Below are 11,344 nucleotides of genomic sequence, written 5' to 3'. Positions count from 1 at the left end.
ATTATAACATGACAAAACTTAATGGTTAAAAGTATGTGTTTCCTTCTAAAAATTAAATAATAATGATAATAAATAATTATATTAAATTAAAAATACACCAATTATAACATGACAAAAAAATTATTAAGTTTTCTGAAAACATGCAAATTATTGTTACTAGGAAAAGATATTGCAAACAAAGTGCACTCATTGTTCTCCCAAAGTGAGATTTTACTACTATATATTTCCCTCCTTGCAATTTTACCAATGATCACCAGTCCAAAGAACACCTTCCCAATCCTCTGATTAAACACGCACTGGTCACTTGGTTTCTTGGTTTTTGACCATCCACCCTTGTTTTCAACAATGTCCATTCAAATGTCGCTATATTAAAATATAATATTAATTTAAACATTACAAAGTAACAAAAAAAATATCTATTTAAACATTATATTAAAATGTAATATTAATTTCAATTGTAAAAAGAAAATATCTATTTAAACATTACACTAAAATATAGTCAGAGACGAAAGCGAAAGTTGCTAATGTGGAGAAAGGAAATGTTACATATATGGAGATGGAATTTTTTTTTTTTTTTAATTATTATGTGTGCATGACACACTATCTATCTTTGTATTGATTTCAGGTGGCAAAAGAAAATATTTCTTTAAACATTGCACTAAAATATAGGATTGCACTAAAATATAGTTAGTCGCGGTTAGAGACGAGAGTGGTTAGCTACATTGCTAAGGGGCATAGTTGTTTTTCTTTTTTTTTTGGCTATGCTTAATATGAATATCTTAATATCAAGATTGGAGGGAGTTTCTATGACATTTTTGAGATTTGTTATTTATAATATTAATAAATTTAAAATGAAATGTTAAAGAAGAAAAATGTAATTTAATTAATAGTTTTATATTTTTTGGGAGAGTTTGAAAAAAAAATCATATAACAAGATTTTGTAAATTATATAGCTTGTACTTATGGTTCCAACAAATCCCCACTAAATATAATGTAAAATTACCTAAAATATATATCTAAAAAATTAGAAATATTTATGTAACATGCAGTGGAAAAGTTATCATAATTTACATGACAAAATAGCAGTGAGGTCATCCATCATTGATGCTATCTATGAATGCAAGCTCACTCATCACAGTTCTTCAAAGAAAACCACACCACCTGAAATTACCCCTGTAATATACCTATTGTGATTAACCCCACGTAAAGTAATTTTAAATTACCAATCAGTTAATCAAACCTGCGTAAAAGTAATTTTAAATTACATATCAATTACAACTGATTCTTGGCATTGGTTAAAATGGATCAGCAAGCACCCTAATAGGGGGGTGAGGATCAGATGGCAGAGAAAAAGAAAGGAAAGAAAAAGAAATGCTATGTCTGGTTAGGATCAGATAGCATAAGGGGAAAATGAATTTTTCCTGTGCACGCTATGTCTGGTTAGGATCAGATAGCGTTGACTGGCGAGACCAGTGTTATTGCGGTCGAGTAGGACCTGCAAGTGCTTGGGGGTGGAAGCTCAGCGAAGAACTTCCTACGGACGGGTGGATTGACAAGCACTCAAGTAGGTTTGCAGAATAGCAGGTATGGCCTACTGTGAGACTATTTATTTACTGAAGTTATTTCTTATTTTGTACTGTGCTAAACTATTACACTGTTCTGTGAGAAGAAATGGAGAACAGTAGGGGTTAGTTGACTGTTAACCTTATCTGAATATAAAAAGAGATTCAAGCAGTATTTGTATAAACAGAGACCGAAACACATTTGTATTGAAAGAAGAAACAGACATCAAAACCTTGCATCTTAATTAGAAATGACCATACGACATAAATCTGAGTAGACGAGTCTTTATAATCAGAATGATATTTAGAAATATGTAAAGGGTATACCGTAGACCCTCTGTTTAATTTACAGGAGAAGCAAGCGAAATATACATTCGACCCAGCAAGATTCGAGAAAAGTAGGATATGTATTCCTGATAGAAAACCCTTAATATGCATTCACAGCATAACATTGAATCATAAGGTGGACTGGTAAAGTGCCGCAATAATAACGAGTGCACATATATATTACAATGTTGTCAACATAAAATAAAGAAAACATATGTGCAGATTAAACCCTGGACTCGGATAGCCGGAGCCGGAGAACGACAAGAACCTTATACATTATGAAATCAAACTCTGCAATTTTGCATGCACAGAATACATATCCAGAGCAAACGTATTGACCGTCCAACAAATAAATAATATATATGACCAGAATAGTATGTTAACCGTGGTGTATGCATTCTTCAGACCGACTTACAAATAAACCCCTAGCTATACAGTTGAACGGAAAGGAAAACGAGCCGCAGGGTATCATAAACAAACCAAAATGTATCATAATGAAAATGTATAGCTATATATTAAACATTCTGTGTGGAAAGCTCAGAATATAAATCTAGGAAACAGAGGATAAAACCCGTCCGAGAGGACTGTAAACAAGAGAATGGGAACAAACCAAACTTAAAGGGGTAACCTCATTATACAAGAAACTAATAGAGAAATCTATGTCAGAGTCAAACATTAAGTTCGTTCATAAATATTTGTCTGTAGACATAATGAGCCGGATGGCTTAAAGCTTAAAATAAACATGCTAAAATAGTTCCTGAACTAATCCATCGAAGCTCAGAGTGTTGTGCTTCTCGACAATGGAGTCCCGCTTGAGCAAGGTTAGAAGTCGTTTCATTGCCAGAGAACCCTGGTATATGCGGAATCTGAATCGAAACAGTCAAAGTCTGACAACCCTGATCAAGGGAAGCCGGATTCAGACTTTGGTTCGATTGTTGAGAATGGAAAATAACCTACAGTAATGGGCATACCTGGTTAAGGGCGGCCGACAACATGTTGGAGGTTACCCTTGCCCTCAATGTGCGATGGCAGCCTCTTACATGAACCAGAAAACCATTAGTTAAGAAAACCTGAGAATGAAATGTAGTATGGAACAGTAGCATTATAAAAACCAAAACCGATAAGTAATAGCTAGAAATCGTGACAGACAAAGGGACTGTAATAATTAGAGATATGAGGAGAAATGGCGTATTACCGCTAGTAAACATTGAAGCATTGCAAAATCTAATGGAACGCATACCTGAACCGTTTCATAACCCTGACAGCAGCTGTAAATTGCATAAGAACTATTCAGGAACTCAGAGCTACAGCACACTCGTCGCAGGACCAAATGAACAATAGAACCCGAAAGAAAGGGGATAGGATTATAAACCTTCCATACCAATGATCGATTCGTGGCATGAATTCCTCCGTCGATCTGCCATATGCATTGTTCACCGTTCGATAGTCGGTGGAGATGGGCGCAAAACCAAACATCACCGAGAAGCCAGACTGTATCACCTCGAGCTCCGGGAGCACATGGCCAAGTGCCATCACAGCCGTCCACCTTGCCAAATGGACGACGCAGGTTTGAACAGTTGGTACCAAATGCAGAGGCCGGACGAATGTATTGAATGCAGGTAAGTTCGAGATAGGGAAAAATCCGAATGGTAGCTGTTGCCATTTAATGATAATTGAATTCTGTGAATTGCATGTAAGCCGAAGGCTTCGTAGTGGCGGAAATTGCTAAGGGGTTATGTAATTAACGCTATGCACATATGTATAATCATATAACTTCGTCAATCAACCAGGGTTAATAGTGATGCGTGCAACTATATACTTGCCACATATGCATGATATCATCTTTAATTTATGCCGCCACCTTTTTATATATAGATATTGGAAGTCCGCTGTTTGTGTAATAAGTTTATAGTTTAAAATCAGGTAATGTAATTTACATGTTTTATATGAACCCATGTATTTACCATATCTTAGTGTTAAGATAAAAGATTGCCATGTAATATTAAAAAAAAATTTTACTTAGTATATGGGAGTGCGTGACAAATTGGTATCAGAGCTAAAGGTTGCAATACTGGCGCCTTTGGGAATTGGTAAGCGGAAAGGATATTGAAGTACGCCATTAGTAGGCATTAACTCAGGTATGAGTTTAATCATTCGCATATTCATTTGTGTCGTACACTACTTTTGGTATGACAGGTGTGATTCATGTTTATAACTTCTTTGAGAAGTAGGTAATAAGTTGTTGCATAACTACATTCATAACATTGGATTCCTGATGAGGAAAAAGACAATGAAACTTTTGTCGCACTTAAGAACAATATTGAACACTCATTGAGGAAGTGACAATCAACTACCAAGTTTTAATTTGCAAATATGGCAATAACAATGATGCATAAATTGAACTAGATTGAAATTACAATGAACGAAACTTAATAGGCTAATGCATGAATATAAATCAGGGGAAACATCCTTGAATAGGATGAAAAATTGTTTAAAAAAAAAAAAAAAAAACATGCAATGAGTCAAGCAGCGAGACTTGATTGTCATAACTAACTTTGATTCAGTCTTATCATGGATGCATGAAGATGATTGGTAGTTGAGATTGGTTAGTGTTGTATGACTAACCCATGGAACTTATATGCATTAATTGAATTGGACTAAGATTGCTACAATCCGTAAACAAGTGAAGTTGATTGATGTCGCATGCATGGAATGTGTGTGTGAAGATTCTTACTCTCTCTGTGCTATAGTTCTAGTTGTTTATGAGAAGAGTTCTTAATTTTATTCACCATGGGAATGCATGATGAATAGTATATGCTTATGTCCTAATAGATTTAAAGATGATTGCCCTCTAATTAATTGAAATCCATTAGCATGGTATCTGTTTATGTTAATCATTACTTGTTGGGAGATAAAAACCATTGGAGTCTCGATTTAACGATGGTTGAATTTATCTCTACTATGGGAATGATGGATTTCTTATGCATGTTGCATTACAGGGTAAAGTTAATTGTAGAGGCATGTTCAGTGGGTAACATTTCTAGGACCCATTCATGGTATAACTACATGTGATAATTATTCATTAATAGACTACCTGTGTTAATACAGTTGTCAGTGAACTCTAACTACCTTCCCCAACTATAGATGCTTCCAAAGGAAAAGGAAGCAAGGAGAAGGAAGAAGACCGTGCTGTAGGGACAGACGGAGATGGGAAAAAGAGTTTGGGAATGACTAGATAGCGCTTGATGTGCATGTGAGTATTCCCTTGACCATGCTTAAGGAGTTGGAAAATGATAACTATAGTGTGTTGCTGTTAATGATTTTCGTAATGTCTCCTTAAAGTCATTATTCTGAAATGGATACATAGTACTGTTATGATAGTTCTTGCATCTAGCATCAAGTGGTAACTCTGGTGTGTGTGTGACACTTAGGAGATTATGCTTCTAATTGCATAAGTAGAGCAATTGTTTCCGGTAAGGGTAGTTTAACTTGTTAAGTTATGCATGTTGACCCAAGGATAAGATAAGTGTCTTGTTCACTTACTTGAAGAACACGTATGAATGTTTTATATGATTTCTTAGTAGAGGAAGTATTTGAATGCATGCAATAAAAGAATGGTTCTTTTATAGATTTTCTTGGTAAAGAAAATGTGTTAAGGCATGCAGTTAAAGATTGATTATCTTGTATGTTTTCTTGGTAAAGAAAATAGGTAGTTCCTATTAGAAAGACTCCATGTGAGTCTTGTGTGTGAAATGCTTGTCTCTGGTCTATAAAATCCTTGTTAAATATAGCCAAGTATCTTCTTGAGAAAGAGGATGACGTATATAAATGTCCTGAGAACATAGCATGGAAGGTGGCCAAGTTTGCTTGAATTAAAATATGTATCTTTATTTGATAAAAGCTTCTTGGAAAATATATATATATATATATATATATATATATATATATATATATATATATATATATATATATATATGCTAATTGCATTATGATTCTAGTTAGTCTCTAAGTTCTAGTGAAATGATTATGCATTACATGCATGATAAAAGATAACTAAGGATGTGCTTCTAGGTACATAGATATTTATCCCTAATTTCTTGAGGAAAGAGTATATTACATATATGCATAAATATAGTCTCATCCTAAGAGTATGCATATTTCATGTATGAAGATGCAGGATTTTATGAGAGTTCTTGAAAATGGAATATAGAGGTTCTTTTCTTTAAAGACACATTAGAATAGTGTTCATACAAGAACCAAAATCCTTACTTGTTTCATGAAAAGAACTATGTGCATTAAAGTGAAGTAATTGTGTTAGGAGAACACATGTTGCATATTGGTAGCTATTTTGACTTTGGAATTATGAGACTGTGCGTACTTAGAGAAAGTGGTCATGATAGCTTCCTTGAAAATAATAATCTCTTGGAGAGATTGTCTTGTTGGAAGAGCTGTGTTGATTGCTTGATTTGATGCATAAAGGATAAGTAAACCTTGTTTTTGTATCTTGGTTTCATGCCGAAAGATAGACATCTTTAATAATTTCTTGAAAGGGAATCTTAAGAAATCCTCACATCAGAAGATAGAGAAATGAGGATTAAAATGACTTCCTTAAGAAAGAGGTATGTGGTTTGTCGTATGAAATGATGGTGGTCTTCTAGTGAAGGGAATAAGTGTTGCATACATTAAAGAAGGGCTTATATGATAAGCAATAGTATGCACAAAGATTAGTCATTGTGACATAAGAGTTATGTTCTTGTATGTTAGAGAAATTATGTTTAATTACACTAACGATGCATGACTAAAGCTAGCCATAGTAAACGTAAGATAATACTCCGTTAATGATGATTTGAATTGGAACAACAGACTATGGCAAAATTGGGAATGTTGAGAGTATTAACTCAATTGTTGTTGACATTTATACATTAATGAGTATTTGCATATGTTTTTATACATGACAATATTGTATGCATGAACATTCTGGGAAATGGAATACGTGTTAACTGATGCATATTTATAACTAACGTTGCTGATGGGATTAAGTAGTGGTAGCTTAATGGCAACAAGAAAACTCATTACATAAATTGCTGCAATGTGAAATACAATTATAAATGAGAAAGAATGATGTTATATGATATGCATGAATTATGTTATTTGGAAAATTTGCATGCATACAACGTGTATGATGGATATGTTTCCCATCAATCTTGATGTTGTGGACCCATGTTGGGGTTAAGTGTAAATGCATGGTATACATGTATGTTTGTTGTGCTAATGATAATGTTCATATGGTTCATTGTGTAAATTACTTTGAGAAAGAGTATTAAAAGAGAAAATATTCATGCTATGTCTGGTTAGGATCAGATGGCATAAGAGGAAAAGAATTTTCCTGTGTACGCTATGTCTGGTTAGGATCAGATAGCGTTTACTGGCGAGACCAGTGTAATTGCGGTCGAGTAGGACCTGCAAGTGCTTGGGTTGATGGCAGTACCTGCCCGGAGGGGTTGATGGTACTTGTCTGCCCGGAGTTGGGTTGATGGCAATTACCTGCCCGGAGGGGTTGATGGTACTTGTCTGCCCGGAGTTGGGTTGATGGCAATTACCTGCCCAGAGGGGTTGATGGTACTTGTCTGCCCGGAGTTGGGTTGATGGCAGCTACCTGCCCGGAAGGGTTGATGGTACTTGTCTGCCCAGATCTCCTCTCCCTAGAATTCTTAAGCTGGTTGGCCAGTGGAATTCTATGTTAGACTTGGTAAGGTCTCTATCGAAGAAACTGTCTGGATGTGAAAATGACTCGGTTTGGTTATGGAAACCGGTTCCCATGGGTTGGGAATTCTTTAGCCTTTATGGTACTCATAGTTAAAGAAATTAACGAATCAGCTATATGATATGTTAAAGATGAATTCTATATATGGTTGTGTAAAATATGTTATGCACGTTTAACAGGAAATGAATTTAGTACTCAATAAGGAATTATTGGAAATTTTAATTCCTTTATCATATTATTAATCTTGTGAAAGTCTTAGTAGGGACTAAGACCATTTTCAAATGATGCAGTGATTGATTGTTTTGATGATTAGAGAGCTAGGTGCTCTTTTGATACATCTAGAAGCACTTTGCGGATGTCTTTAGTGAGAATTCGTTCAGTGTGCACGTGAGCAGTGATTTATCATTTGATGATTAGTGTTAGTGCTCTTTAAGTACATGTAAAAGTACTGTGATTTAGAAATCATCTAGCATTGCACAGTTGAATTGATAGTCAAAAATATTTCATTTGACTCAAAATATAGTGAATAATGCAATTGAATATGTTAGTCATATATTACAGGAATTACTTACCGTGGAGGAATGAACAGATTTCCAACTACTATTAAAATGCTTACATGAAAGTATTCATGATTTTCAAGCATAAGATGGTAAGTTATGGTAAGTTGACACAGAGAATTGTTTATTATGAATGAATAAGGGCCAGGTGGTGGCGATTAGAAGTTGCATATTTTTGCAATTATGAATGATTATGACTATTGATGCTTATAACTAATGATATTTCTTATGACTATATCATTACTATTTTGTTTGTCGTCTTTTCTTGGAATGAAATCGTTGATTTCAAAGAGAAAGGATCACATTTTGTGTGGATTAGATGGTAATACCACAAGTAAAATATCAAGTTCCGACGAGAAATGAACACCGAGGACGGTGTTCCTGTTAAGGGGGGAAGTATGTAATATACCTATTGTGATTAACCCCACGTAAAGTAATTTTAAATTACCAATCAGTTAATCAAACCTGCGTAAAAGTAATTTTAAATTACATATCAGTTACAACTGATTCATGGCATTGGTTAAAATGGATCAGCAAGCACCCTAACAGGGGGGTGAGGATCAGATGGCAGAGAAAAAGAAAGGAAAAAAAAAGAAATGCTATGTCTGGTTAGGATCAGATAGCATAAGGGGAAAAGGGATTTTTCTTGTGCACGCTATGTCTGGTTAGGATCAGATAGCGTTGACTGGTGAGACCAGTGTTATTGCGGTCGAGTAGGACTTGCAAGTGCTTGGGGGTGGAAGCTCAGCGAAGAACTTCCTACGGACGGGTGGATTGACAAGCACTCAAGTAGGTTTGCAGAATAGCAGGTATGGCCTACTGTGAGACTATTTATTTACTGAAGTTATTTCTTATTTTGTACTGTGCTAAACTATTACACTGTTCTGTGAGAAGAAATGGAGAACAGTAGGGGTTAGTTGACTGTTAACCTTATCTGAATATAAAAAGAGATTCAAGCAGTATTTGTATAAACAGAGACCGAAACGCATTTGTATTGAAAGAAGAAACAGACATCAAACCCTTGCATCTTAATTAGAAATGACCATACGACATAAATCTGAGTAGACGAGTCTTTATAATCAGAATGATATTTAGAAATATGTAAAGGGTATACCGTAGACCCTCTGTTTAATTTACAGGACAAGCAAGCGAAATATACATTCGACCCAACAAGATTCGAGAAAAGTAGGATATGTAATCCTGATAGAAAACCCTTAATATGCATTCACAGCATGACATTGAATCATAAGGCGGACTGGTAAAGTGCCGCAATAATAACGAGTGCACATATATATTACAATGTTGTCAACATAAAATAAAGAAAACATATGTGCAGATTAAACCCTGGACTCGGATAGCCGGAGCCGGAGAACGACAAGAACCTTATACATTATGAAATCAAACTCTGCAATTTTGCATGCACAGAATACATATCGAGAGCAAACGTATTGATTGTCCAACAAATAAATAATATATATGACCAGAATAGTATGTTAACCGTGGTGTATGCATTCTTCAGACCGACTTACAAATAAACCCCTAGCTATACAGTTGAACGGAAAGACGAGCCGCAGGGTATCATAAACAAACCAAAATGTATCTTAATGAAAATGTATAGCTGTATATTAAACATTCTGTGTGGAAAGCTCAGAATATAAATCTAGGAAACAGAGGATAAAACCTGTCCGAGAGGACTGTAAACAAGAATGGGAACAAACCAAACTTAAAGGGGTAACCTCATTATACAAGAAACTAATAGAGCAATCTATGTCAGAGTCAAACATTAAGTTCGTTCATAAATATTTGTCTGTAGACATAATGAGCCGGATGGCTTAAAGCTTAAAATAAACATGCTAAAATAGTTCCTGAACTAATCCATCGAAGCTCAGAGTGCTGTGCTTCTCGACAATGGAGTCCCGCTTGAGCAAGGTTAGAAGTCGTTTCATTGCCAGAGAACCCTGGTATATGCGGAATCTGAATCAAAACAGTCAAAGTCTGACAACCCTGATCAAGGGAAGCCGGATTCAGACTTCGGTTCGATTGTTGAGAATGGAAAATAACCTACAGTAATGGGCATACCTAGTTAAGGGCGGCCGACAACATGTTGGAGGTTACCCTTGCCCTCAATGTGCGATGGCAGCCTCTTACCTGAACCAGAAAACCATTAGTTAAGAAAACCTGAGAACGATATGCAGTATGGAACAGTAGCATTATAAAAACCAAAACCGATAAGTAATAGCTGGAAATCGTGACAGACAAAGGGACTGTAATAACTAGAGATATGAGGAGAAATGGCGTATTACCGCTAGTAAACATTGAAGCATTGCAAACTCTAATGGAACGCATACCTGAACCGTTTCATAACCCTGACAGCAGCTGTAAATTGCATAAGAACTATTCAGGAACTCAGAGCTACAGCACACTCATCGCAGGACCAAATGAACAATAGAACCCGAAAGAAAGGGGATAGGATTATAAACCTTCCATACCAATGATCGATTCGTGGCATGAATTCCTCCGTCGATCTGCCATATGCATTGTTCACCGTTCGATAGTCGGTGGAGATGGGCGCGAAACCAAACATCACCGAGAAGCCAGACTGTATCACCTCGAGCTCCGGGAGCACATGGCCAAGTGCCATCACAGCCGTCCACCTTGCCAAATGGACGACGCAGGTTTGAACAGTTGGTACCAAATGCAGAGGCCGGACGAATGTATTGAATGCAGGTAAGTTCGGGATAGGGAAAAATCCGAATGGTAGCTGTTGCCATTTAATGATAATTGAATTCTGTGCATTGCATGTAAGCCGAAGGCTTCGTAGTGGCGGAAATTGCTAAGGGGTTATGTAATTAACACTATGCACATATGTATAATCATATAACTTCGTCAATCAACCAGGGTTAATAGTGATGCGTGCAACTATATACTTGCCACATATGCATGATATCATCTTTAATTTATGCCGCCACCTTTTTATATATAGATATTGGAAGTCCGCTGTTTGTGTAATAAGTTTATAGTTTAAAATCAGGTAATGTAATTTACATGTTTTATATGAACCCATGTATTTACCATATCTTAGTGTTAAGATAAAAGATTGCCACGTAATGTTAAAAAAAAAATTTACTTAGTAT

General features: G+C 35.7%; 1 protein-coding gene and 1 long non-coding RNA gene across 10 annotated transcripts; both read right to left on the bottom strand.

Annotated features, from left to right (window-relative positions):
* Window positions 1-2,551: 2,551 nt before the first annotated feature.
* Window positions 2,552-2,937, bottom strand: LOC149260691 (uncharacterized). Its single transcript, XR_016248322.1, has 2 exons — window positions 2,861-2,937; window positions 2,552-2,785 (listed from the first exon to the last, which is right to left on the bottom strand). It is a non-coding gene; the product is annotated as an uncharacterized LOC149260691 (long non-coding RNA).
* Window positions 2,938-9,922: 6,985 nt separating this feature from the next.
* LOC149260690 (uncharacterized) lies at window positions 9,923-10,927 on the bottom strand. 9 transcript variants are annotated; one of them, XM_089380482.1, is made up of 4 exons: window positions 10,691-10,927; window positions 10,514-10,586; window positions 10,290-10,358; window positions 9,923-10,214 (listed from the first exon to the last, which is right to left on the bottom strand). In XM_089380482.1, the coding sequence occupies exons 1-3, from the start codon at window positions 10,849-10,851 to the stop codon at window positions 10,290-10,292; spliced, it is 303 nt and encodes a 100-aa protein (XP_089236608.1). In that variant the 5' UTR covers window positions 10,852-10,927; the 3' UTR covers window positions 9,923-10,214. The 9 variants fall into 9 exon arrangements, with proteins under 9 accessions (XP_089236608.1, XP_089236612.1, XP_089236615.1 ...); XM_089380486.1 differs by having other exon boundaries at window positions 9,923-10,205; XM_089380489.1 differs by having other exon boundaries at window positions 9,923-10,184.
* Between the last annotated feature and the right edge of the window lie 417 nt (window positions 10,928-11,344).

This window comes from Pinus tabuliformis, chromosome 6 (assembly GCF_031772625.1).
Source record: "Pinus tabuliformis cultivar Carrire ecotype Pingquan chromosome 6, CPIR1, whole genome shotgun sequence".
Lineage (NCBI taxonomy): Eukaryota > Viridiplantae > Streptophyta > Pinopsida > Pinales > Pinaceae > Pinus > Pinus tabuliformis.
The sequence above is the reverse complement of the archived record's forward strand: the minus strand, read 5'-3'. Positions and strand labels throughout refer to the sequence as shown.

Excerpts from the sequence above, each read along its gene's own strand:
- LOC149260690 (XM_089380482.1), bottom strand. The coding sequence starts at position 10,851 with ATGGCACTTGGCCATGTGCTCCCGGAGCTCGAGGTGATACAGTCTGGC. Across the intron at positions 10,587-10,690 it reads ATCGATCATTGGTATGGAAG|CTGCTGTCAGGGTTATGAAA; the intron begins GTTTATAATCCT and ends TGCAATTTACAG. Across the intron at positions 10,359-10,513 it reads TGCTTCAATGTTTACTAGCG|GTAAGAGGCTGCCATCGCAC; the intron begins GTAATACGCCAT and ends TTTCTGGTTCAG.